General features: G+C 38.0%; 1 protein-coding gene across 1 annotated transcript in view; it reads left to right on the top strand.

Annotated features, from left to right (window-relative positions):
• The window catches only part of CWC27 (CWC27 spliceosome associated protein homolog), a 123440-nt gene extending 111299 nt beyond the window's left edge, over nt 1-12141 (top strand). Inside the window, exon 14 of the mRNA XM_026865553.1 lies at nt 9112-12141. Within this exon, the coding sequence (XP_026721354.1) occupies nt 9112-9286 (175 nt within the window). The 3' untranslated portion in view covers nt 9287-12141. The remainder of the gene's footprint in view (nt 1-9111) is intronic.
• Nucleotides 12142-21840: the final 9699 nt, after the last annotated feature.

Below are 21840 nucleotides of genomic sequence, written 5' to 3'. Positions count from 1 at the left end.
CCTATCTGCCGTGTGTGGCAATAATGATCAAAGGCCCGGATGGGCACTCAGCCGCCCTTCACCGGCTGTTAACTGCCACCTTTGGTGTGGTTTGCGGACTGGCCACACCGGAGAACTGTAAGGAAAATGTGTACTATTTATAATATTTTTCAGTATCATTAATCACTTCAAAAATACCCTGTTTGGCAGCAGTTGGGAGTGGATATTGAGAGACATGGGCAATTTCTGTCCCCCAAACTCCACATTGCCGTCTGGTAAACACCACTGTTTACCTACCAAAACATCAAACCCCAATATTTTTCCTTTGTTCTTGAGTTCTGCCTTCCAGCAATTGCACCAACTTTGAGATGTTACCAGTCGATTGCCCATGTAATACTGCTCGGGGTAGCCCCAGTGCCAACGCCTTCCGCCAAAGATGATTCCTTCTTGAATCTTAAAATCCACCTGATTTATCCTGGGGCGGTTTAAACCCTCTATGAGGAGGCTGCCCGGGGGGAAGTTTCCAACTGACTTGCCGAACCCTCCAGCTTCCATCCTCACCCCGACCCGGGTCAGTCCAGCCCATCTCTCGCCCATAAGCAACCAGATCCTGTAACACTTCTGCCCACGTTAAGACGTGTAAATGAGAGTTGGGGGGGTTTCGCTGGTTGCATTCAATAGCTCTTTGCACCCTTTCTCTGAGGGCAGGACATGTATCTTTTAAGGCATCCGGGACCCTCTAATAAGAGCTCTAAGGTGGCTGGGATCCACCGGCGCCGCAAGCGGGATGCCGCACCGCCCCCTCTCATCCATCGCCTGAAGGCAAGCGGCCTTTTGTTCTCCCTCCGCCAGCTCCGACATCCCATTTACTTTAATGATGACAGGTTCTCCCCTCTCCTTAGGGTTGGGTAAAACTGAGTATGTATCTAATAGCATTCTAGTAGAATATCTCAAAAAAGTAGCATGTTAGAAATACCTGCAAAAGATCTTTTCTGATCATTTGATCATGCTGTAGGCCTACAGCAAGAGAAAATATAAACAATTCATTCTCTGGCCTATGGAGGATCCACAAATTGCTGGTTATTCTGAAGAGGCTAAATCAACTTCTTTATCCTCCAGTACTTGTAATACAATTTCAGAGGGCTAGTCAAAGTAAACAGAGTATACAGCCTGACTTTGTATAGTGTTCTTAAAAGCATATTTTTATCAGGTTTTCCTTGCTTAGAATGGGGAAAATTTTTGCTCTGTGCAAGAGCAGCAGTAATATGTTATGTCCATTGTAAAGATCCAAATACTGAAATATTATAGGCTAATGGTATAGGTATATATATGTATACTATACATATATATACACATATATATATACTTATATATGGTATATAGGCTTTGGGGTCTTGCAGAAATGAAATTAACCTCAGGAGAGTGCTTGAGGATGAAGGAATTTATAGCAATAGTGAAATGTTAAATTTCAGTCTAAAATCTGTGATCTGTACCATATTCACTAATACTGATTGAAACAGTATTATTTTGATGTAGAATTAAATAATTAATCTGTGAAGTTGACTCTAATATAGCAAATATCTGTATTTACAGCAATTTTCTCAATACCCTTCTAAGCGTTTTATTTAATATTAGAAACTTCTGTGGAGTAACTAATGATTTGAATTTGGCTAGACCTGAATAGCAAATCTTATTTCTCCTTTTCAATAGCAAATCAACAAATTTGAAAAATAACAGGTTTTATGAAAGCACAAAAAATTGGAGACACAAGTGGTCTGATCATTAGGAAAGGAGATGAGGAAAGAGGAACAGAGAAATGTGGAATGGTGAAAACAAGCAGTGAAACAAGAAAGAGTGATACTGTTAGCAGTAACAATCACTGCAGAAACCTGTGACCACAGATTATTACTAGGAGGCATTATAAACTTCCTTAAAGTGAAATCAAACCCAGTCTGGCAAACTAGGCTGAAGCAGGGATAGTGTGTGATGCAGGAGAAGGGTCAAATACCAAGCGCTGCAGAAGAGTACAGACTTTCACAGGTAATGTAGCACAGCTCTGATACTATGAGGTAATGAGACAAAACATACTCAAGGAATCTTGTTTCCTGAACGCATCATCTTTTTTGTGGTAGCCGCAGCTGTGTGATGTTGGAGAGTGGCTTGCAGACCAAGGCCATGGGTCTGTGCAGGAGCTGGTTGCAGCCACCTGAGGTAAAGAAAGGAAAAAACCCAGGGTACAGTTATGCTAACAAGGAAGGAGATTCAGGGCACAGTTGTGCTAACGAAGACTGTTATGATAACAAAGAGAGAAATTGAGGTACATAATGGCCTTGAGTATGATGGAAAAACAACCTTGGAAAAGAAAGCAATTCAAAGGAAGGAAAATATTGATACATACTTGAAATACCACAAGGGGTTGGGATATTATAATGTAACCTTTTAGATGTATCCAATGGCGAGATATTATAATGTACCCTTTTAGATGTATCCAGTAGATTTGTGAGTAGTGTATTGTAGAATGCTTATATAAGGTGTGATTTCTTTCAGTAAAATCGAAAGCTTGCTCTATCATTCACATTGAATCGGCTGCTTGCTTCCTCCATCCTCCGCAGTGTGAAACTGACAAAAAGTTGAATCCATGTTTGAGACTGTCTATAGCAGTACTTAAGCTATGAACCCTCATTGCTATAAGAATCAGAACCTACCTGAAGTACTTGGGAAAGAATTGCTTTTCTTTTCATGATCTCTAAGAGAGAAAAACTTGTATTACAGGACTCCTTTGAATGAAAAGAGAGATGATGGGTTATCTCTTACACAAAAAGAAAAGCTGGATAGTGAGACAGGGCAAACAGGAACCAGGGAATGCTTAAAGAGTTGTGTTGCGCAGAGCACTTGGTGATGGTTGCAGGTGCCATTAGAGACATAAACATATTTCCTCTCTCCTGCCGCACTGTGTTTACAAAATTATTTGTAAAGCTCTTGGACACTGATGCAAGGAATGGTGACAGCACCCTGAGCCAAAACGTTTGTTTTGTTTGTAGCATCTCAGTTCTGGAAAAAGGTGGAAATGGGATTAGATCTTACTATATTTCCTCCTTCAGAATTCCCATTTGTTTATAGTTTTGTCATTCTTTTTGTCTTGTTCGTACTCTTGTTCTCTTGATTCAAAAGTTTTGCTTGTTTTCAATTGTTATTTGACATTTTTCTTCATTTTATTTACATTTTGTTCAGCCTCATTTTCTCTGTTTTTGTTTCTCATTCCTTATTTTAGTCTTTACCTTCCTCAATTTATTTTTCTTTTTGGTGTCTCAACTGTCTCAGTGTTTCTCAACTGTTTCTCATCTTCTTGTGCCACCCATTACTCCGCTGGAAGTGTAAAGAGTGCCAGTGAGTTCATTCTTCCAGAACAGCCAAGATTTTTTTTTCCTTGGGAGAGAGATCTCATTTGGTTTGGTCTGTGGATTCATTCATCTGTTTACACAATCTACATTTCTGTCCACTGCCTGCATATCATGAGGGTGATGGGAGGAAAGTGTTACCATGTTTCCTACATTAATGCTTATAGTTTACATACACATTTACAATATTTGAAGGAAAATATTAATTGCAAATAGAATATAATTTAAGGAAAGCAGTAGTGCTTGAATACCTCTCACTTTTCTTTTAAGTATATGGTGCATTGTTAATAATTGAGAAAAGTAGGTAGCATGTTACTTGCAAGTATTGTTGAACTCAGAAACAAATGGTAGTACTAATAGTTATGGTCCATATTGCTTGCTCGCTCTTTTTTTAGACAGCCTGTACAACACAAGAAGGAGCACCGAATTTCTTGACACAGATACTTACTCCTAGTTTGTTTATTTTAAGTATCCTGATGGAGAGAAACTATAACTTTCATAAAACATAGCAGTAATTTGCAAAATTCTGATATTGTAAATTTTACAGCAGTGTGATTAGTTGCTTAATTCATTTAATCTGCATTTAGAAGCAGTATGTAATTTTTGCCTATGTTTTGAGCACCAGTTTAAATGTACTGTCTGTAAGTAGTGCATTTTTAGTAACATACAGTTCTGCATCTGGAAAGTGAAAAGATGTGTGTTACTTTTTCTTGGTGCCTACTGATTGCAGAAACAAAGGATATATCGCTAGCTGACATGTTTTATGCACGCATCTCCAAATGAATCCTGGCTAAAACTGCTTAAGAAGTTACTGCCTCTATCAAAAGCCACTACTCTCACAGCACAGTTGGCAGAACATAACTTTTGTCCGCACTTGTTGATTTATGTCAAAGCTCAGCTGTTTAAAGTGCTGACATAGGTGAATGCAAGATAACATCCCAGGCTCTCCAGTGAAGTAAATGATGGAGGCACTAGAGGGCACACTGTATGGTAGTCACTTGTGCAAGGAAGGTTGATTGAGCAGCAGGTGAGCTGGTAAGAGCCAACAGCTGTGCCAATTTGAAGCAAGAGTGGAATTAAGCAGTGCAGCTTTGCACCTTCATTCAACTAGTATAAAAATCACTGATGCATGCAGTGCGTTTGTACTTGGAGATCTGAGCTTCATCACTAGTGCAAAAGCATAGTGCTTTCCTTGCTCTTGCTGGGATTCAACATGATTCAGTTCACTGACTGCCACTTCAGTTTCTTCCAAAGGGCAGTTCTCAAAAGGCCAGAGCTGTTGTGATACCAGACTTCTGTTTATGCTACATGACTGCCACCTCTCCACAGCTAGCATATAGTTCAGACCCAGTGTCAAAATCAGAGGGATGGCTATATATCATATCTTTTCTTACAAGTACTGTCTCACTAGAGTAGTCCAAAAGAACATGATCTGTCTCCTGAATAAACTGCCTGGAGATCACTGTGTAGGTGGGGTTTATTCTTAGATGCACAACTGGCAAATGTAGTGTTGCCTATGCTAGACTATTAGACACACAGCTTAATCGTACTGTAATAGTTCTTTAATGCTTTCTGGTGTGCTAAAGTTTTTTTTTGAGCTTCAGTTGCAGCCAACGTTCTCCCACTTGTTACCTACTAGAAGGTAAGCATACTGATCACCCAAGGTAATTTATTAGTTAACCACAGTTTAAAGACATACAGGAGCTACTCTGCTAGAAACTGTAAAGCAGCAGTCTTGTTTGCTGACTATTGCAAAAATTGTATTCTGAGAATATAACTGGACCAGGAGAGCATCCATGTACCTTTGAAATCCTGTGCTGTCTCTGAAACCATCTTAAATGAATTCAGGTATTTCAGTTTAATGTTTCAAGACCTTTCATTTTTGAAATACGAAAGAGAGCCAACTGCTGAATGTCCTTTAGTAACACTGAAGGAAAGAAGTGCAGCACAGCAGAACAGCTGTTCCCCCATTACGTGGGATAGGAGAACGGTTAAACTGTAGGATGCTGTAATCTGGCTGGGGTAAAAATCAGTCCAGCAATAAATCCGTGCTAAGATAACTGACTCTGATTTGCAGCACTATCTTAATAAAGAGTTGGCTATTCTAAAGATAGTCAACAATTTGCACATGTAGATACAAAATCATCAGTTTTGGCAAGCTGTTTTATTAAAATGGATTTTGAGCAGAAAAAAACTAAGCTGGAGAACCTTTTTTTTTTTTTTTTCTTTTGGCTTTTGCATAGGAGAACTTGCAACCTTTCATCCTTTAAATTTTGGAAGAAAAAATGTGTCTTATAGTTGTATCTCTCACTCTTTTAAAATAAACTTTCACCAAGTGGTGATAAGCACAAGTTAGTAGGTTACCAAAGACCAGAAAGGAAGAGATGAAGTTAGAACTTTCAGTGAAGTGACTGCAGAAGCATGACGGGATAGCCAGCTCCCCACTGAACACAGAACGTTGTAGAAGGGAATAGAGCTATAAACTGAACAAAGAAAAGTCTCATGTAGCCTGTATTTGTGGAATTACAGCCCTAACTCCACACTTGGAAAATTATGCAAGTGCAAACTTGTTAAGAGAACCTTGCGTAAGATTACTGTAAATTCAAATAATTCTTATAGAAATAATTATTAAACACTTCCCATGTTCTTTAAAAAAGAAAACAATGTTAATTTTTTTTTAATGGTATTGTGATTTACCATTTACATAGATGCAAAACAGCCTACCTGTGGCGATGTGTGACTTGCAAAAAATATGCTTAAGTTCACATCAGGAAAATACTTTTTTAAATCTTCACTGTAGTCTATGTTTATTTTGCTTTACCTGTGAGATGCTGCATCTGAAATTGGTTCTGAAGTATCAGAGTTTCTTAATATTGGCTTATTTTTAATCACAGCTGGGAACACCTCAGTGGAAAGTTATGAATAAGAGTCAGAGACTATGACTTCTTTCAGCTTTTGGAGAGAAGTAAACATTGCTTAGTCTGAATCTGCGGCATCTAATTTGCAAACTACCTGGGATGCAGTATGGCCTGACCCAAGAATTAGAGATGTATTTATTTTTAATTCCTGTTAGTTGTATCCTGCAAGTGTGCTGTGACATTCTTTGAAAACCCAAGTTGTTGAAATGGCTAAGGGTGACTGCACTTCTACTTACACTCATGTAGCACACTCACCAAGGGATGATTCCATCCCCTTAGGCCTGTATTTTAATTCAGACTAGAATAGTGTGATTTGGTATGTTTACTTAAAAAAATACTCAGATGCTCATGTTTAATAAGTTGAGAAGAATATGACAAATTCAGAAAGCATGTTAACTAAAATAAATTACTTCAGTCCCTCTACTGTGAGACAATGTTTTTATAATTAAACTACAAATACGCAATCGTGAATCACTCTGATGGTACATTATGTTATTCTGAATTGTAGATATGACTAAAATACATTTTAGTGTTAGTAGTGTGTACAGGGTTATAAACTCCTCAACTTTTACATACTGGAAACAGTTCTTTAAGTATTTCCATAGGACAGGGTAAAATGCAGGCATGCTGACAATGCTGTACAATAAGAGATTCATGAAACCCACATGTCACGCATCAACTGATGAAAAGTCTCGATTTTTGTTTTTAAGATTATTTTTTTTTTAAGCATTCAAACAGGTCCCATATAGTCTATAGCTTTGAATTTTGTCTGGTTTCTTCAATAGTACTATATTGTAATCTACAGTAACTGGGCTGGTTCTCTTTCCCTTTCTTTATGTATGGATATTTGCACTAGAGGTCTTTGAAAAACCTGTTTAATATAGGACCTCTTACATGTTGCAAGAGACTGATAAAGCAGTATTTTATTGAACACAAAACTTTCATTCTGATACTGGCTTTTTTCTTGGATTTTCTGTCAAAAAGACTGGAGACAAAGACATCTAATGCTGCAAAGACTGATATGCTTAGATTTAGTTTGTTATAGTTCTTATTATTTTAAGTTTTCTCATCAAAGTCAAAGTCATTTTTGTAATTGATTAATACAGAATCCAAATGTAAATGGGGTTTTTGCCCACATTTATTTCCAGTGAAAAATATTTTAATTCCATTTTGTTGGGGTTTTTTTTGATTGAACATATGAACTTTATACTTGTTCTCCTGGTCCATAAGTAGCAGCTTTACTATGACTATATTCAAAAGTCTTGCTAACATGTCAGTAAAGATCAGTAGGTTTACAGTCTGTCAACTTGTAAGCATCTTTAGTTTAGTTTTCTTCTTTTCCTCCCACCTCTCTTTTTCTTTAAGTAGAATAAATAATTTATCTTTTTGTTTGTCCAAACTGAAACTTGTAGTTTTCTGACAGCTTCTGTATTAATTCTCACCTCAGTAACACCTTCTATTAAGGCCATAGTTGATAAGCCTCAGACTTTTGTTCCACTGACTGCAGCTAAGAAACCACTTTTGACTCCAGGTTATCAGGGAATCATAGAATAGTTTGTGTTGGAAGAGACATTTAAAGGTCCTCTAGTCCAACCCCCGTGTGATGGGCAGGGACATCTTCAGCTAGTCCAGGTTGCCCAGACCCCCATCCAACCTGGTCTTGAATGTTTCCAGGGATGGGGCATCCACCACCTCTCTGGGAAACCTGTCCCTGTGTTTCACCACCCCCATCATAAAAAATTTCTTCCTTTTATCTAGTCTAAATCTACCTTGTTTTAATTTAAAACCATTACCACTTGTCTTATCGCTACAGGCCCTGCTAAAAAGTCTGTTTCCATCTTTCTTCTAAGTGTCTTTTAAATATTGAAAGGTCACAATAAGGTCTCCCTGGAGCCTTCTCTTCTCCAGGCTGAACAATCCCAATTCTCTCAGAGTTGTTCTCATAGGAGAGATGTTTCATCCCTCTGATCATTTTTGTGGCCTCCTCTGGAACTGCTCCAACAGGCCCATGTCTTTCCTGTGCTGAGGACTGCAGATCTTGATGCGGTACTCATGGTGGGGTCTGGCCAGAGTGGAGTAGAGGGGCAGAATCACCAACCTTGACCTGCTGGCCACACTTGTTTTGACGCTTCCTGAGGTTCACATGGGCCCACTTCTCAATCTTGTAATGGTGATGTTTTCTGATTACTGGCATTTGCTAAAATGGGGAAATACCTAATTGGGGGAAAATTTTTAATCAATGGTTGAAAAAACATTGGATGAACAAAGCATTAGTTTAGTCTGTATTCAAAGAATTTAAAAGCATGATCTGAACCAAGTTAACGTGGAGCAGCAGGATGTGAATCATTCCCTTTTTGATCTTCTGTGTACCTTTTTCAAGCATTTTTCAAGCATTTTCCATGCAAGCTCTTGCCCCCCTTTTGTAAAACCCTAATAGTTAAGGGAAGTCCAAAGTGACTAATAGGAAACCTTGAGAAACACTCCCTGTTCCTGGGAGAATTATTCAGTACATTTGGGAAGATATGTGAAATAGAAGACCAAGAGAGTTCAGTACATGAAATAAAATCCAGCAGAACAAACTCTAGCTTTATTTTTTTAAATGGGTCTTCACAAAAGTGGTTACCCTATAATATCAGTCTATTAAGAAAGAAAAAAACAACCAAACAAAAGCAACAAAAGAACCCCACCAGAACTTGTATATTTTTTGCTGTGTACAAAACCAAGTTACTGTGCTAAAATCTTGCCATGCCTGTCATAATTACAAATACTAATTTTCTGTTCTTTCGCTGAGTTTGAGTTATGTTTTATTTTTGTAGGATGTCACATGTACTTCAGTTTGAAGATAGAAGCAGAAAGGTGAAAGATGCAAGCATGCAGGATGAAGACACTTTTGAGATCTATGATCCCCGGAATCCTGTAACTAAGAGGAGAAGAGAAGAAAGCAAGAAGATAATGAGAGAAAAAAAAGGAAAGGAGATAAAAAGAATGTAAAGCTGCCTTGAAAGTGACTTCAATAAAGCACTGGCTCTTTTGTTAGCTGTAGTTCCTAAAAATATCACTGGACAAGTGTGAAAAGGAATCTCTCAAGAACCTGTCATGCAGTTTTGAAGCAGAGCTATCATTTGTTTCTTAAGTTGTGCAGTCAAGTACATTCATTATCCAACCTCTCTAAAGGTTTTTAGAATTATATATTTAGTAAAAGAGCTGACCTGAATTTTGTCTGTGCTTCAATTACAATGTCACCATCATGGTTTAATCAACATATGGTAATCAAACCATGGTAATATGGTAACATATGGTAATCAAAAATCAACATAATGAATGAGAATGTGTACAATAAGGATGAAATTAGAAGGTAGAAACCCCATTTTCAGCCTTTTTTTTTCTGAAAGTATAATTTTATTATTTTTAAAAAAGGCATATAAACATTACAGCAGTAAACACTGCGTGCCTGAACCCCTCTGTCACAGTTAAGCGTGATGCAGTGACAGAACTCCTTAGAATGGTTCCAGCTTTCTTAAACTAAGTTTAATTTGAGAATTTTGTTGTTTTCTCTTTCTTTTGAAATTAATATTCCAATACAGATCCCAGCCTGGGAAGCTGCAATAATATACAATTTGAAGAGTGTTATTTCACTAGCTGTACCACATGAACAAAAAGAGAATGCGAATGTACTGTATTGGTTGCTTAACCTGTTGCAATACCAGAAACATCCCTTTGGTAGAATTCTCGCTGTAAAGTAGCTGGTAATGAAGATTGGTTTGTTAATCAGTACAGAAACAAAAACAATATGATCAATCTTATTAAAAAGGGTTGTAACCCTGTTTTTAACAATTATTCTACCATCTAAAAATGAACAGCTCAAGTTTTCAGTTTATAGAGTTTCCACAGAATTTCCCCCCTGGGTGACAATATTTTTACAGAAAAATGGGAGTTTTCAATGCTCCTTCCTTACAGCATTTCTGATTATGCAGAAGCATGGACTACCCATGTGGGCAATAGCTAAAGAAGAATGAGCAGAAGTGAGCAAGGTCATTAAAAAGTGCAACTAGAGGAGTGTTTTGCTGATGTTTTTAGAACAAGTTCGGTAAGGTATGGTGTCCTTATCAAGCTGCCACTGCCAAATTTCTTGATAGGGTCTGAGGTGTGAGATACATAAACCTGCATTGGTGGGTTAATATGGCCCAGATGTCAGAGGTTAGATTAATACAGGCTATTGCTTTAATGTGTGGTGCAACCTTTGAGATAAGAAGAAAACTTGGGAGGTGTGATGTGAGATCCCAAATAAAGCTGTCATTATCCTCCTCTTAGGCCAAGTGAATTATACTGTACCACGGTGTAAAGAAGTTAAGAGGGGTTACATTCCTAAACACAGCAATTCACAAACTAGTGAGTCAAAGGTGTTTAATCATTAAGTCATTTTCGGGTGGGCTGTTCTTGGCAAAATCAAGAACATCTAATGTTACATGCTGTTATCTCTATTCATTGTTTTGTGTAGAAAATTTTAAAACAGTCATTACAGGAAATGAGAATATTCTGATGTGGATGGGAGAGAGAATGAGTGTGTGTGTGTGTGTGTGTGTGTGCGTGTTGGCAGAGGAGGTCAGCATGGGGAAGGTGAGGACTAGGGCTAGACAGAAACTTCAGCATCAATTCCAGGAGACAGCTACTGCCCCTTTAATAGAAAAATGTTCTATTACATACTTTTCCTGTAAGTAGGATGCATAAATCAATGAATGGGCAAGTTGACTAACACCCCTTTTAGCTGAATCTTTTCGCTGACAACCTTCAGGAGCTGAGCTCTGTGTGTGCTGTATTAGATGATTCCAATTTTTAAGCACTTAGACAAGGACAGGGAGAAAAGCTTTACTCGGGTATTAAGGCTCTGCTCATCAGAAAGAGGTCTGAAATGCTGGATCTTGCATACATACAGGACTGATAATGTCACAAGAACAAGCGTGTAGCTGTGCTGACATTGTCTTGGTAAGTGAAGTGTGTATTAAAAATCAGTAAACATTTTTCCAGAGACAATATATCTTGTGTAATTAATGCTGCAGTTGAAACCAAATGTATTGGCTCTTTTAGCTAATTCTAAGTGCTACACTGTTGCTTTGTGCTAGGACAGCACAAGTGCTGGCCCCAGTAGGATGATGCTTACCCCAAGCAGCCATTTTTTCCTATGTCTAATGAATGTCACTTGAGGTGTCATGGCCATTTACTGCATTAAACCCAGCTTCCTAAGAGTAACATGGCATGTGCTTTGCACTATGGCTGTCTATTGGGATATGAAAGAGGAAGTGAGGTTTGGTTTCAGTTTGGGGGTTTTTTAAATTAAAGTTGGGACCAACTTCCCTCTAGTTTACATTTTGCTTTGTACCAAACCCATAGATAAGGGTAAGGATATCTGGATTAAATTAATTCAATTTTATTATGATTGTGAATGGAAAATCCAATTTACCTTGATGAGGACAGCTGGAAGTGCCAGGCCCTGGATGCTTTATGAAGATACTTGGATTACTTGTGTCTAAAATCAGGCCTGTATACCACAGGGGATTGGTGCCATGAGGGAGCATCAATAAGAAATGCTACAAATAAATGAATTCAAGCATTTTTTTGTTATCAATTCTAATTCTGTGTGATAAAAATATTTTATAATACTTGCTTCCTAGAAACACAGAGTCTCTAGAGAGTTTTTAGTAATTACAAGTGATATTGTTCTTCAGGGTTAATCAGCTTTGCATAGTATTTCACAGCATTCTTTGAATAAGCTTCTCTCAACATTCTTGGTTCACCTGTTTTAATGCCAATAAATATTTCTTCAAGAAAAGAAAAGGATCTGCCTTTATTGCTTCCTAGGTTAAGAACAAAACTATGCTTGTAGGAAAGAAACTGCACCTGTTCAGTAAAGTTACCTTCCATTTTAAAGGAAGACAACTTTAATTTGCATCCCTGTTCTTATTTTGTCTTCGTTCAACCCAGTGACAAAACTTTCATAGCACTAAGGACTGATACACACTACACTGTGAGAACATTAGAAATGTGTTAAAATCAAATGTGTTAAAATTTTAAAATGTATTAGCAGACAGATGATGTCAGCTAATCAACCAAAAATCACTTAGAAATGGGCTCTCTAAATTTTATTAATTTCACCATGGCAAAATAAGTTCTGTGTTTCGTTTAGGAGACATGCAGCAAAGTTATTAAAAGCTGATGTCAGAAGCACATTCTCAAGTAACTCTTTAAGCCCAACACGAAAGAGTAAAAACCTCAAAGAAAGAGGTTGAAATGATAGGTCTGTGCAACAACTAGTTTGCAGTGTCAGAGCTAGGTCCTGTACTGCCAGTAACAATGCTGCCTGTGTCCCATACTGCTAGGCTAGCAAAAGCATCTTTTGACTCAGACATTTCATTCATCATCTAGTGTTGCTATAGTTACATGAACAGATGAATGCTACAGGATTGCAATATTTTTTATAGACTACATAGAAATACATATGCTCGGATGTAACACCTTTTAATTGTCAATACTGAAAAGCAAGTGGGAGATGCAATGTGGGCAGGTGTCCCCATCTCTGTGAAGCAGAAGTCTTGTGCTAGGTTAGTGACTGAAAATGGAAGGGTTTGTGGCTGTAGAAAAAATTTGTTCTATGGTAGTGAGATTTTTCACTGAATATATTTTCTTGAATCTTTTTATTAATCAGCTGCCATCTTCTAGCCTGGTGCCTAGCACCTCACCCATTTGTATAAACATGAGCATAATTTCTACATAGCTGTAACATACAGCTAGGAACATTTGTCTATGCACTAGTAATACAAAACCAGTGTTTTGACACTTGTGAAGTTTTTCTTCCTAAAAGATGCTAATTGTGTGCACAGAGCGCCCAACTTGAAGATGCACACCACAATGCTGGTATGTAAATAATTTCTGTGAAAAAGTCACTGCTTAAAATGGCAGGATATGCTCTGCTTCCTCCCTCCTCCACTTTTTTGATTACTTATTTCAATAAGCTAAAAATGGTGTAACTACAAACTATGACTGAATTTTGAGCTTGAGCACAAAGGTCAGTGCTACCTATTTTTAGTGGCAGCTAAATTGCAATTTCAGTACATTTGCTGCCAACACAGTAGGCCAGTGTCGACAGTCTGTGAGACAAAGAATCCTTCCAGTTGTACCTTTCATGTAATGGGGACTTTCATTTCATTAGAGGGAGTTTAACTCTCCTAAATGTTAAGAAAGGGTCAGGGGAAGGTCTTGCATCCCTGCACAGAGCATTCTGTTGGCAAAGTTGCCTTCTTTTTTTCCAGACCAGCTGGATTTCAGGTAGATAAGGTCTTTCTGGGCTACATCAGGTAATAGCAAGATCCTCAAGAACAGTTTAAAGGATTGCCTCATGAATCCTGTCAGTGACCAACAGCTAGTACAGTATGCCCTTTCTGCTTTGCAGCTAAAACCCCCTTAAGTGCAACTGAAGCTGGTTTATTTCTGCCAAATAGCCACTACGCCTAGGCTCCTAGGGGTGTAGTCTGCAATGCCACTTTATGTAGCTTTCCTTGATCTCCTGGCTTGCAGCATGAGCAGGTTTGGGAAGAGATTGTTCCCATGCTGTCTCCCCAGTAGAAGCGTGTCTGAACTTGGTTAAAATTGCACACCAATGTTGTCTGCTTTGGGCTGGAGGACCTCAAGTTTGCAGGAGACACAGTTATGTTTTGGCAACATAAAACTAGCCTCAGACAGAACAGATAGCTCCAGACTCTGCCTCATTCTGGCAGAGACATGTGTGTCTGTCATTACTTAGATGATGACAGACTTGGGCCGTTAAAAGATGAGGGGACTCCTACATGTGTATTCTCGGTCAAAAAAGTAGATAGTTACTTACACCTTTCATTGTAACAAAACGAGCTGATCATACAGTGGCTACACTTACAAGGCTCCTGCTCAATTATATACAGCTCAGAGGATATAAACCAAAAAGTGAGCCCACAACTCCTGATGTTTTCTATCCTGGAGCAGAATGTTAGACCAACCATGAATATCCACCAGATGTTGCCAATTAAAGAGGCTGAGTGCGTTATATAGCCAGGACATACATTGAAAAAAGATGACAGTGAAGATCCTTGAGGAGGACTGGGAGCCCTGGCAACAAGTACTTAGCCCTACCCTGAAGTGCAGCCTCCAGCACCCTGCCCTCCTTCTCAGCATACATGTGAAGTCATTCAGGCTGCGCAGGAGGAACTGACTTACTGCAGTGCTGTTGCTGCTCCTGTGGCCTCCTCTTCCAGAAGCTACATTACCCAGGCTCAAATCAACATCTAATTTACCCTCCTCAGGCAGCACCTCAGACCAAGAAGTCCCTGGTGAGTGCATGCTCATGTCCATCAACTCTCATCCTTTTTTTGAATGTAGATGATGATCCTTTGATAACACACTCCTGCCCTGCCAGTCCCATAAGCTCACTATATCCCTTGTCAAATGCTGTAAAGTCATTCCCCTTCAGTTATTCTGGTCAGACATGCCACATTCCAACTTGCTAGTTACAAATTACTCGTGCAGACAGACAAAAACCTCGTACTGATGGTGGGGCTTTCTGGTCAAGATAACCTCGGAGCAAAATCTGCAGGGCACCCCAGGCAGATGGCATCCTGCCTGTCTGTGGCTGACAGCCTGTGCACCTCAGCTGCTGTCACAACAGAACAACTTTCTGAATTCATTTTCTTTTTCACAGTACTGTGAAGCAAATACTTGATTGTCTTGAAAGGATTTCTATTCCGTTTCTATATCCATAACAATGAGGTTTTCCATTTGGTTTTACATCTTTTTTTTTTTTTTAGAACCCTCTCACACAGCTCAAGTTTCATTTATAAGGCACATATTGGAAGAGCTTAAAAAGTTAGTGCACACTTTTGCAGGTCTTTCTTATGCATCTCACTCAGATGTGTAAGAATTGCTATTTGCCTCTCCAGACTTCACCACCACCCTGTCTTCATCACACCTTCCCTGTCAGCCACCATTACTGAAGGACCAGAGGAAGGATTCATAGCTTCCTCCTCCACTTTTCAAAATGGATAGCTTTTACAGTTATAGCTAGTCTCTGCCCCACTGTCCTCTCAAACTATCTTTATGTCTCTGTGCTTGGCTTCTCAATGCGGAGCTGAAGAATCCATGCACCCTTAGAAAAGTCACACTTAAGCTGAATTTTATTATGTGTGTGTGTAGTGTAGTTTCTGTACATACTACAAATGCAAAAAAAACCCCTCAAGTCAAAGCTTCAGTGAGTGGACATAGTTGATATTTTAACTTTATTATGTTTAAGACATTTTCTCTGTTTAAGTCACTTTTTTATTCCCGAAACAGATACCAAAATATTAGCATTGTACCCAAAATGCTTTCTCTGTTCACTCTGGATCCTACTTTTAAGTCATACATAAAGGATGAAATCTGGAAGCCGCTAGAAATACCTAATATGCCAGACTGTTACACTAAACTGATGTTACTGTACTTAAATATGAAGTGTCTGCTACTCAGAAAAATATGACCGCACAGTGAGGAACTTCTGATTGTAACCTACAATTGGTATCTGTTACTCTTCCAAGGCAGTACAGAAGTCTGAAAGCTAATGTTTAGGAAAAAAAACTTCAAACCTATCCTTTTTTTTTTTTTTTTTTTTTTTTTTTTTTTTTTAAATTGGTTGAGAGTAACCTTCTACTCCTAAAGCACTATTTTAAAAAAATCCTGAGAACCTTACCTTAACAACTTTAAATTTACAGACATGGAAGGGGACTACAAAAAAAGAGCACCTTCTGAAATTTAAAAAAAAAAAAAAATCTGCTCTTAAACCTCAATGCATTAAAAAAAAAAAAAAATTGCATTTTTACGAATAAACTCTCCAAACCTAAATGAAGGAATTTTGCAGTATGGGGAAGGTAGAGGGAAAATCTAATGTTCTTGACTTAGAAGATCATATGGAAGAGAAAACAAGTGTGATATAAAGAGCTTCTACTATGGTTCCTATTTTTAATTTATAAAATGTTCTGGCTGTAGAACAAAGCAAGATACAACAGTCATATTCATCAGTCATGAACTTGAAAGTCCAGTTCAGTATTCATAAGGTTATTTAAGCAGTACACTTGCGCCCCTTTATGATTTGTTTGTAGTACTAAAAGGGCACAGTTACAGAGTAGCCCTAGGATAGTCTTTAATTTTGGCAGCTTCATTTTGGGAGAAAAAAAAGCATGAAAAGCTGAAGATCTTTATATTGAACGCAGTCTGGAAGAACACGTTTTTGCAGCAGCTATTGAAAACTTGGCTCCAAAATTATGTATGCTTTTCTTCAGAAGTAACTTCTGCGTCAAACAGCTTTTAACACAACATTGCACTTGGATACTTTTTTCACCTGCTTGGGCTGAGTGCCTCTCTATGTTCTTGGCAAGCAGTAAGAGACACTAATTCACAAGCGATCTTGTATTTTTTCCATTTCTTCTTTTTTTGCAGCTTCACTGTATGAAAGGCCTTTGTGATCTGACCTGTGTTATCGGGTATTGTGCTGTACCGTCTCTGAAGTCATTTTACGGGAATGACAGAGACTAACAGTCACTGTATGCATAGTCATTTTAAAAAATATTTCCATTACAGCTATACTATACTTGCCCTTACATTTACAGGCTATACAAACCAAAAAGTTTACATATTAAGCACAAGAATATTTCAAATGATAGAGCATAGGTTAGTCCCATCTGTTGTTATGAACTGGAATCAGCTTGACAACATGCTATAGTAAGCATGAACATCTAAATAATGATTCAGGGCAGTGAGCTGGTAAATGGGATAGTCAACTATAATATCTATCCCTACCCTACAGACTAGGAACACGGTTTTTAAGATGATTCACCCTTGAGAGGAAATAGAATTATGCATGTTTTAATAAAGAACAAGATATTGTCATCTAGAACACCCAAACAATCAAATTATCCCTGAATGACATGGAAAAATGTTTGAGAGACCTGTAAAAGAGAGAGGAAAAAGTAATTCTGACCCAACTATTCCAGATTTACTTACATTTATAATGAAGGCAGAAAAGTCTCCTTCCGGTGTCTTATATAATTTTATTTTACAAAGACAAAAATAATCAGACAGAAAAACCACAGTAAGCAGTGTTTGCCTTTGCCAAACAAAGAATTTACATAAACATCTACAACTAAAAAAAAACAAAAACAAACCAGCTTACTTCAACCTCTAAATCTGATGTACACTAGTGGTTTTTGTTTCACTTCAGGTGGTTTCAGTGCTACAAGATGAGACCTCGTATACTGGAGGGACCAGAATATACTACTTCACTGTCATATAATTTAGGCTCAGTCATACCTCAGACAATATTTTTACAAGGTCACTTTGCAAAAGTATGTCTAGCCTATCCAAATGACAATATTATTTATGCCAAACATTTTGCTTTATGGATGGAAGTATTCCAAATACTGTTTAATAGGCTATACGGAGAGACTAAGAAAATATCATTTGTTGCACACACAGCTTATGTATATAATACAGAACTAAAAAGTACAGACTGATCATTGGCAATAGGGCCTAACACTGGCCTCAGTGAAAAAAGCCACAAAAGCAATGAGGTTTTGAGTTTTCCTCTCCGATATTATTTTTGGAATTCCTGAGCTTAACCAGAAATATGAGTGCACAAGTGAGAAATACATCTGAATTCAGTAGCTACTGGATATTCAAAATGCAAAAGATATTTTTCAAATGAAAGTTTTTAACGCAGGCACATGACTTTTTAAAGGCAGACAGGGCAGCATATTGCCAGCTACAGTTTTAGAACAGGGAATGGACAGGAGAGGAATAGCAGGAACTATGGTAAAAAACTTTTTAGAAATACCAAGGTGAAGACAAAACACTCTTCATAACCGAAGTAACTAGTACCAGACCAAGTGTCTCAGAAAGCAATTAGAAAGTAAAATAAAAAAGCACGTTTCTTCTCAAGCTCTGTTCTTATAAGACAGTAGTCCATGGACTTAATTTCTAGTCAATTTGTAACAGTTTTTCTGGTGAACTACACTTCTTCAGGGGCATGAAACTAGCACTGCAAATCCATTATAGTTACCGACTAAAATTATGGTAAGAATGCAACATATTTTTATGGTGTGAAATTGATCTAGATATTAGTACTGATTCTTGTAACCTGTGCTGTTTAAGAGGCTAATTTATTCAGAAAGTATGGTGTTTTATTGCAGTAACAGGCGTTTTCATTTAAATACTTATCTATTCATAAAGGTCAACACTTTAAAATTGGAAAAGGCGTTTGTTCCTGTGACTCTATCATTCCTACAAAAGACACTGGCATTATTCCTTAAAGAAGGCCACTTGTTCACTGTCAATCTCTTCAGTACTCCAAGAAGGATCATGATTCTCATGCTGTGAGTGGCTGAGATTACAAAATCCACACTAGACAAGCACAGCCGTATGCACCAGAATATTACATCCAAATAATCCAGTGCATCAAACTCATTAGAATAATGTAAGTAAGATTTTGGAGGAACAGAAGCACAGGAGGAGACCCCACAGACTGAGAAAGGAGCTGGAAGATTACTGCAACTGTGTAAGGATCTTAATCAGGCAACCATGGTTCCTAGGCATGGGAAAACCCAGCCAGGCATTTTGAGTAAAAGTGCATGACATAAGAGGCATCACAATACATAATATATCCACTACATAATATTCTATAATAGTTCTGCTTTCATTATAGAAAATTAATATTTATTTGCCCTACAGAACTGTGGAATAGCTGCCATTCTTCCTCTGTTACAGTGCCATTTAAGTCCATGCTTTCTGACAGCACCAAAACATGCAGAAATTTGGGGCTTTTTACCATATAAGAAAAACCACAGAAGGGTAAGCAACCTTTTTTTTTCATTTTTGAGAATGTTTTTTGTGAACTGTCAGTCAAAGCAGCTACATTACCAAGAGACTGGCAGCAGACAATGAAGTGTAGCTCTCCCCCATTTGTCCATTCTAGGGTTTAGTCTGATCTGTATTTCACAAATATCAGTTGGCCTTTCAGTTGTCACATCATAGGTTTAGTTCAGTGTTCTGGCTGCAGCTGAACATTCAGGTTCCAAACAGGAGGGGGAGAGGCAAGGAAAGAGCTTCAATAGTGATAAACCATTTGCTACTTCCACAATAATACCATGTGGCTTTTGGAGTAGTGGCCCCCTCTGACCACGGAAAACCAAAGCATTACGATCCATTTGAGCAAGCCAGTATAATATGACACAGGTATGGACTGACAGCGTGTGGCTGCTGGTCACCCTGTGTGGAATGTAGCTTTAGAAGAAAAATATGCTAAACTACTCACCTGAAGGGCAAGTCCAAAGACATCTTGCACAAAGAATCAGTGCCTCAAGTTATCTATTATCTTACATCTTCAATACCTAAAGTACATATTTTATGCATGGTATGATGCATCTAAAAAGAGAGCTTGGAGGCCAAGGTGATATTTATTTACAGACTAGTGAATAAATAGGCACCATACCCCTCAGAAATATAGGCAACATTAGGAAGGGTGGCAGACAGCAACTCTAATCGTAGAAAAAAAGATAATATTGTACAAAGGTCAAACTTTACTGAACAAAGTCTAGACTCATTTAACAGTAGTGAATTAATCAAGAACCTTTAGTACCAGAGCTACATGGACAGCAAGTGGGGCTTCATACAACACAATATTCCTGAAGCTTCTGTTTTCATGCTTTCTTGGCTCTGTGATTACACAGAGCACCTTTTTTTACAGAGCTTTCCAAATAACGTAACATGCCACTAAGCATGATTTCAGGTCAGAACAGACAGGATATAATCAAATGTACCTACATAATTTAAGAGAGAGGTTTGTCTAACCTCTCTGAAAACAGTACTCCACAATTCCCCATCATGGTCTTTCCCAATGCATGGACATTCTTGTCTTCAGAAATATTTTCCTAAAATCTTACCTACATCTCCCTTGCTGTAGTTAGGCTTATAACTTCTTGTACCACTCTAAATGAATAACCTTTTCCTCTGCAGCAATATTTTATGTGTTGGAAGATTTATCATGTCTCCTCTCAACATCTCCCTCTCTAGAATAAACAATCTCAAATTTTTAGTTCCTTCCTTAATGGTCATGTTTTGTATATTGCTACATCATACTTACTGATCTTCTCTGCATTCTTTTTTACTGTGCTATCTAAAGAAGGCTGGACACAGAAGTCTAGCTAAAGCCTTACTAGTAATAAGAGAGGAATGAATCTTATCTTACAGCACCCCTGTCTGTTCATCAAAGCATGGGCTATACTTCTGCCTTCCTCACTGACACAATTTTTTTTAATGATGTTCAGCTTGTGAACCATTATAATTCTCAAATCCTTTACTAGTAACCTACTGGTTAGAAGTTTTTATTTTAACAATTGATTATTCCCAAGAGTTGTATTTTGGATTCATCTGTATTGAACTGCACCCTATTTTGGGGGGTGTTTTGATTAGTTGCAATTGTTATGAATTCGCATCTTACTCTCCAGCATGCTTGCAGGTCCTTCTAAGTCTAGTTTCACCTAGGCAGTACTTCTAGAGAGCTTATCAGAATGCCATATGACACAGGTCAAGCTATCAAACAATTAAACTTACATTACTTCTCTGCTATCTGCAAGCACTATACACTAGAATAAATTAGGTAATCAAAGTAAATTCATGCTATCAAAGCTATGTCCAATTTCATCATGTTTTGAAGAACATTATGAAGTGAAAAAATCTACTGGAAAGGAAAATATTTGCTGAAATGCAATTTATCCTTAATATGATATAGTCTATGTAAGATAAAGAATGTTTTTTCATAGTTCACTAAATACAACAGCATAAACCAAGTCAACACGGAGCTGGGGCTTAATGCCTGATTATCCATTCAGTCACAGTTATTGTCTTTTTCCCCAGCTGTGTCATGAAGACTAGCAATATAACCTCTGGCTGCAAATTGGAAGAATATGCATACCCCAAGCCTCAAGTCCTTTAAACTGGCTGGATAAATGTGTGAAACTGAATCAAAAGCCAGGTCTGGGTCTGAACAGATGGTATGAGGAGGTAAGCACTACTGAGCTTTTTCAATCTTTTTATGTCAGCAAGGGTACAGAGCTCCTTCTGAAAAAAAGGGAATCTATAGAGGCTTCTTCCTTGTGTTGACATGGCAAATTGTGTCATCTAGATGCCATAATTAAAACAATTTCATTTCCTATATGTCTTCATATGAAAGTTTATAATTCTTACTGAGGAAAAAGGTGAAAAGGCAAAGAATTAAAGTATCAGAACAATCGTTCTCATCTGTCATTTGCTAAGTGATCTGTGATGTCTGCGCAAAGGAAGTGACTGATTTTCACATGGTTCTTTACACTTTAGTCAAGTGTACTGCCACTGAGAGGAAGCCCACGTGCTACAGAGAAGGAAGATAAGGGAGATGCTAAGTGTGTGAAATACTTAGTGGTGTCTGTGAATGTAAAACAGCATTTCACGTTTGAGAAAGCCAG

The sequence above is a fragment of the Athene cunicularia genome (genome assembly GCF_003259725.1).
Source record: "Athene cunicularia isolate RWA chromosome Z unlocalized genomic scaffold, athCun1 chrZ_part1, whole genome shotgun sequence".
In the NCBI taxonomy this organism is placed as follows: domain Eukaryota; kingdom Metazoa; phylum Chordata; class Aves; order Strigiformes; family Strigidae; genus Athene; species Athene cunicularia.
Note: the sequence above shows the minus strand (reverse complement) of the source record. Positions and strands in the feature narration are given on the sequence as shown.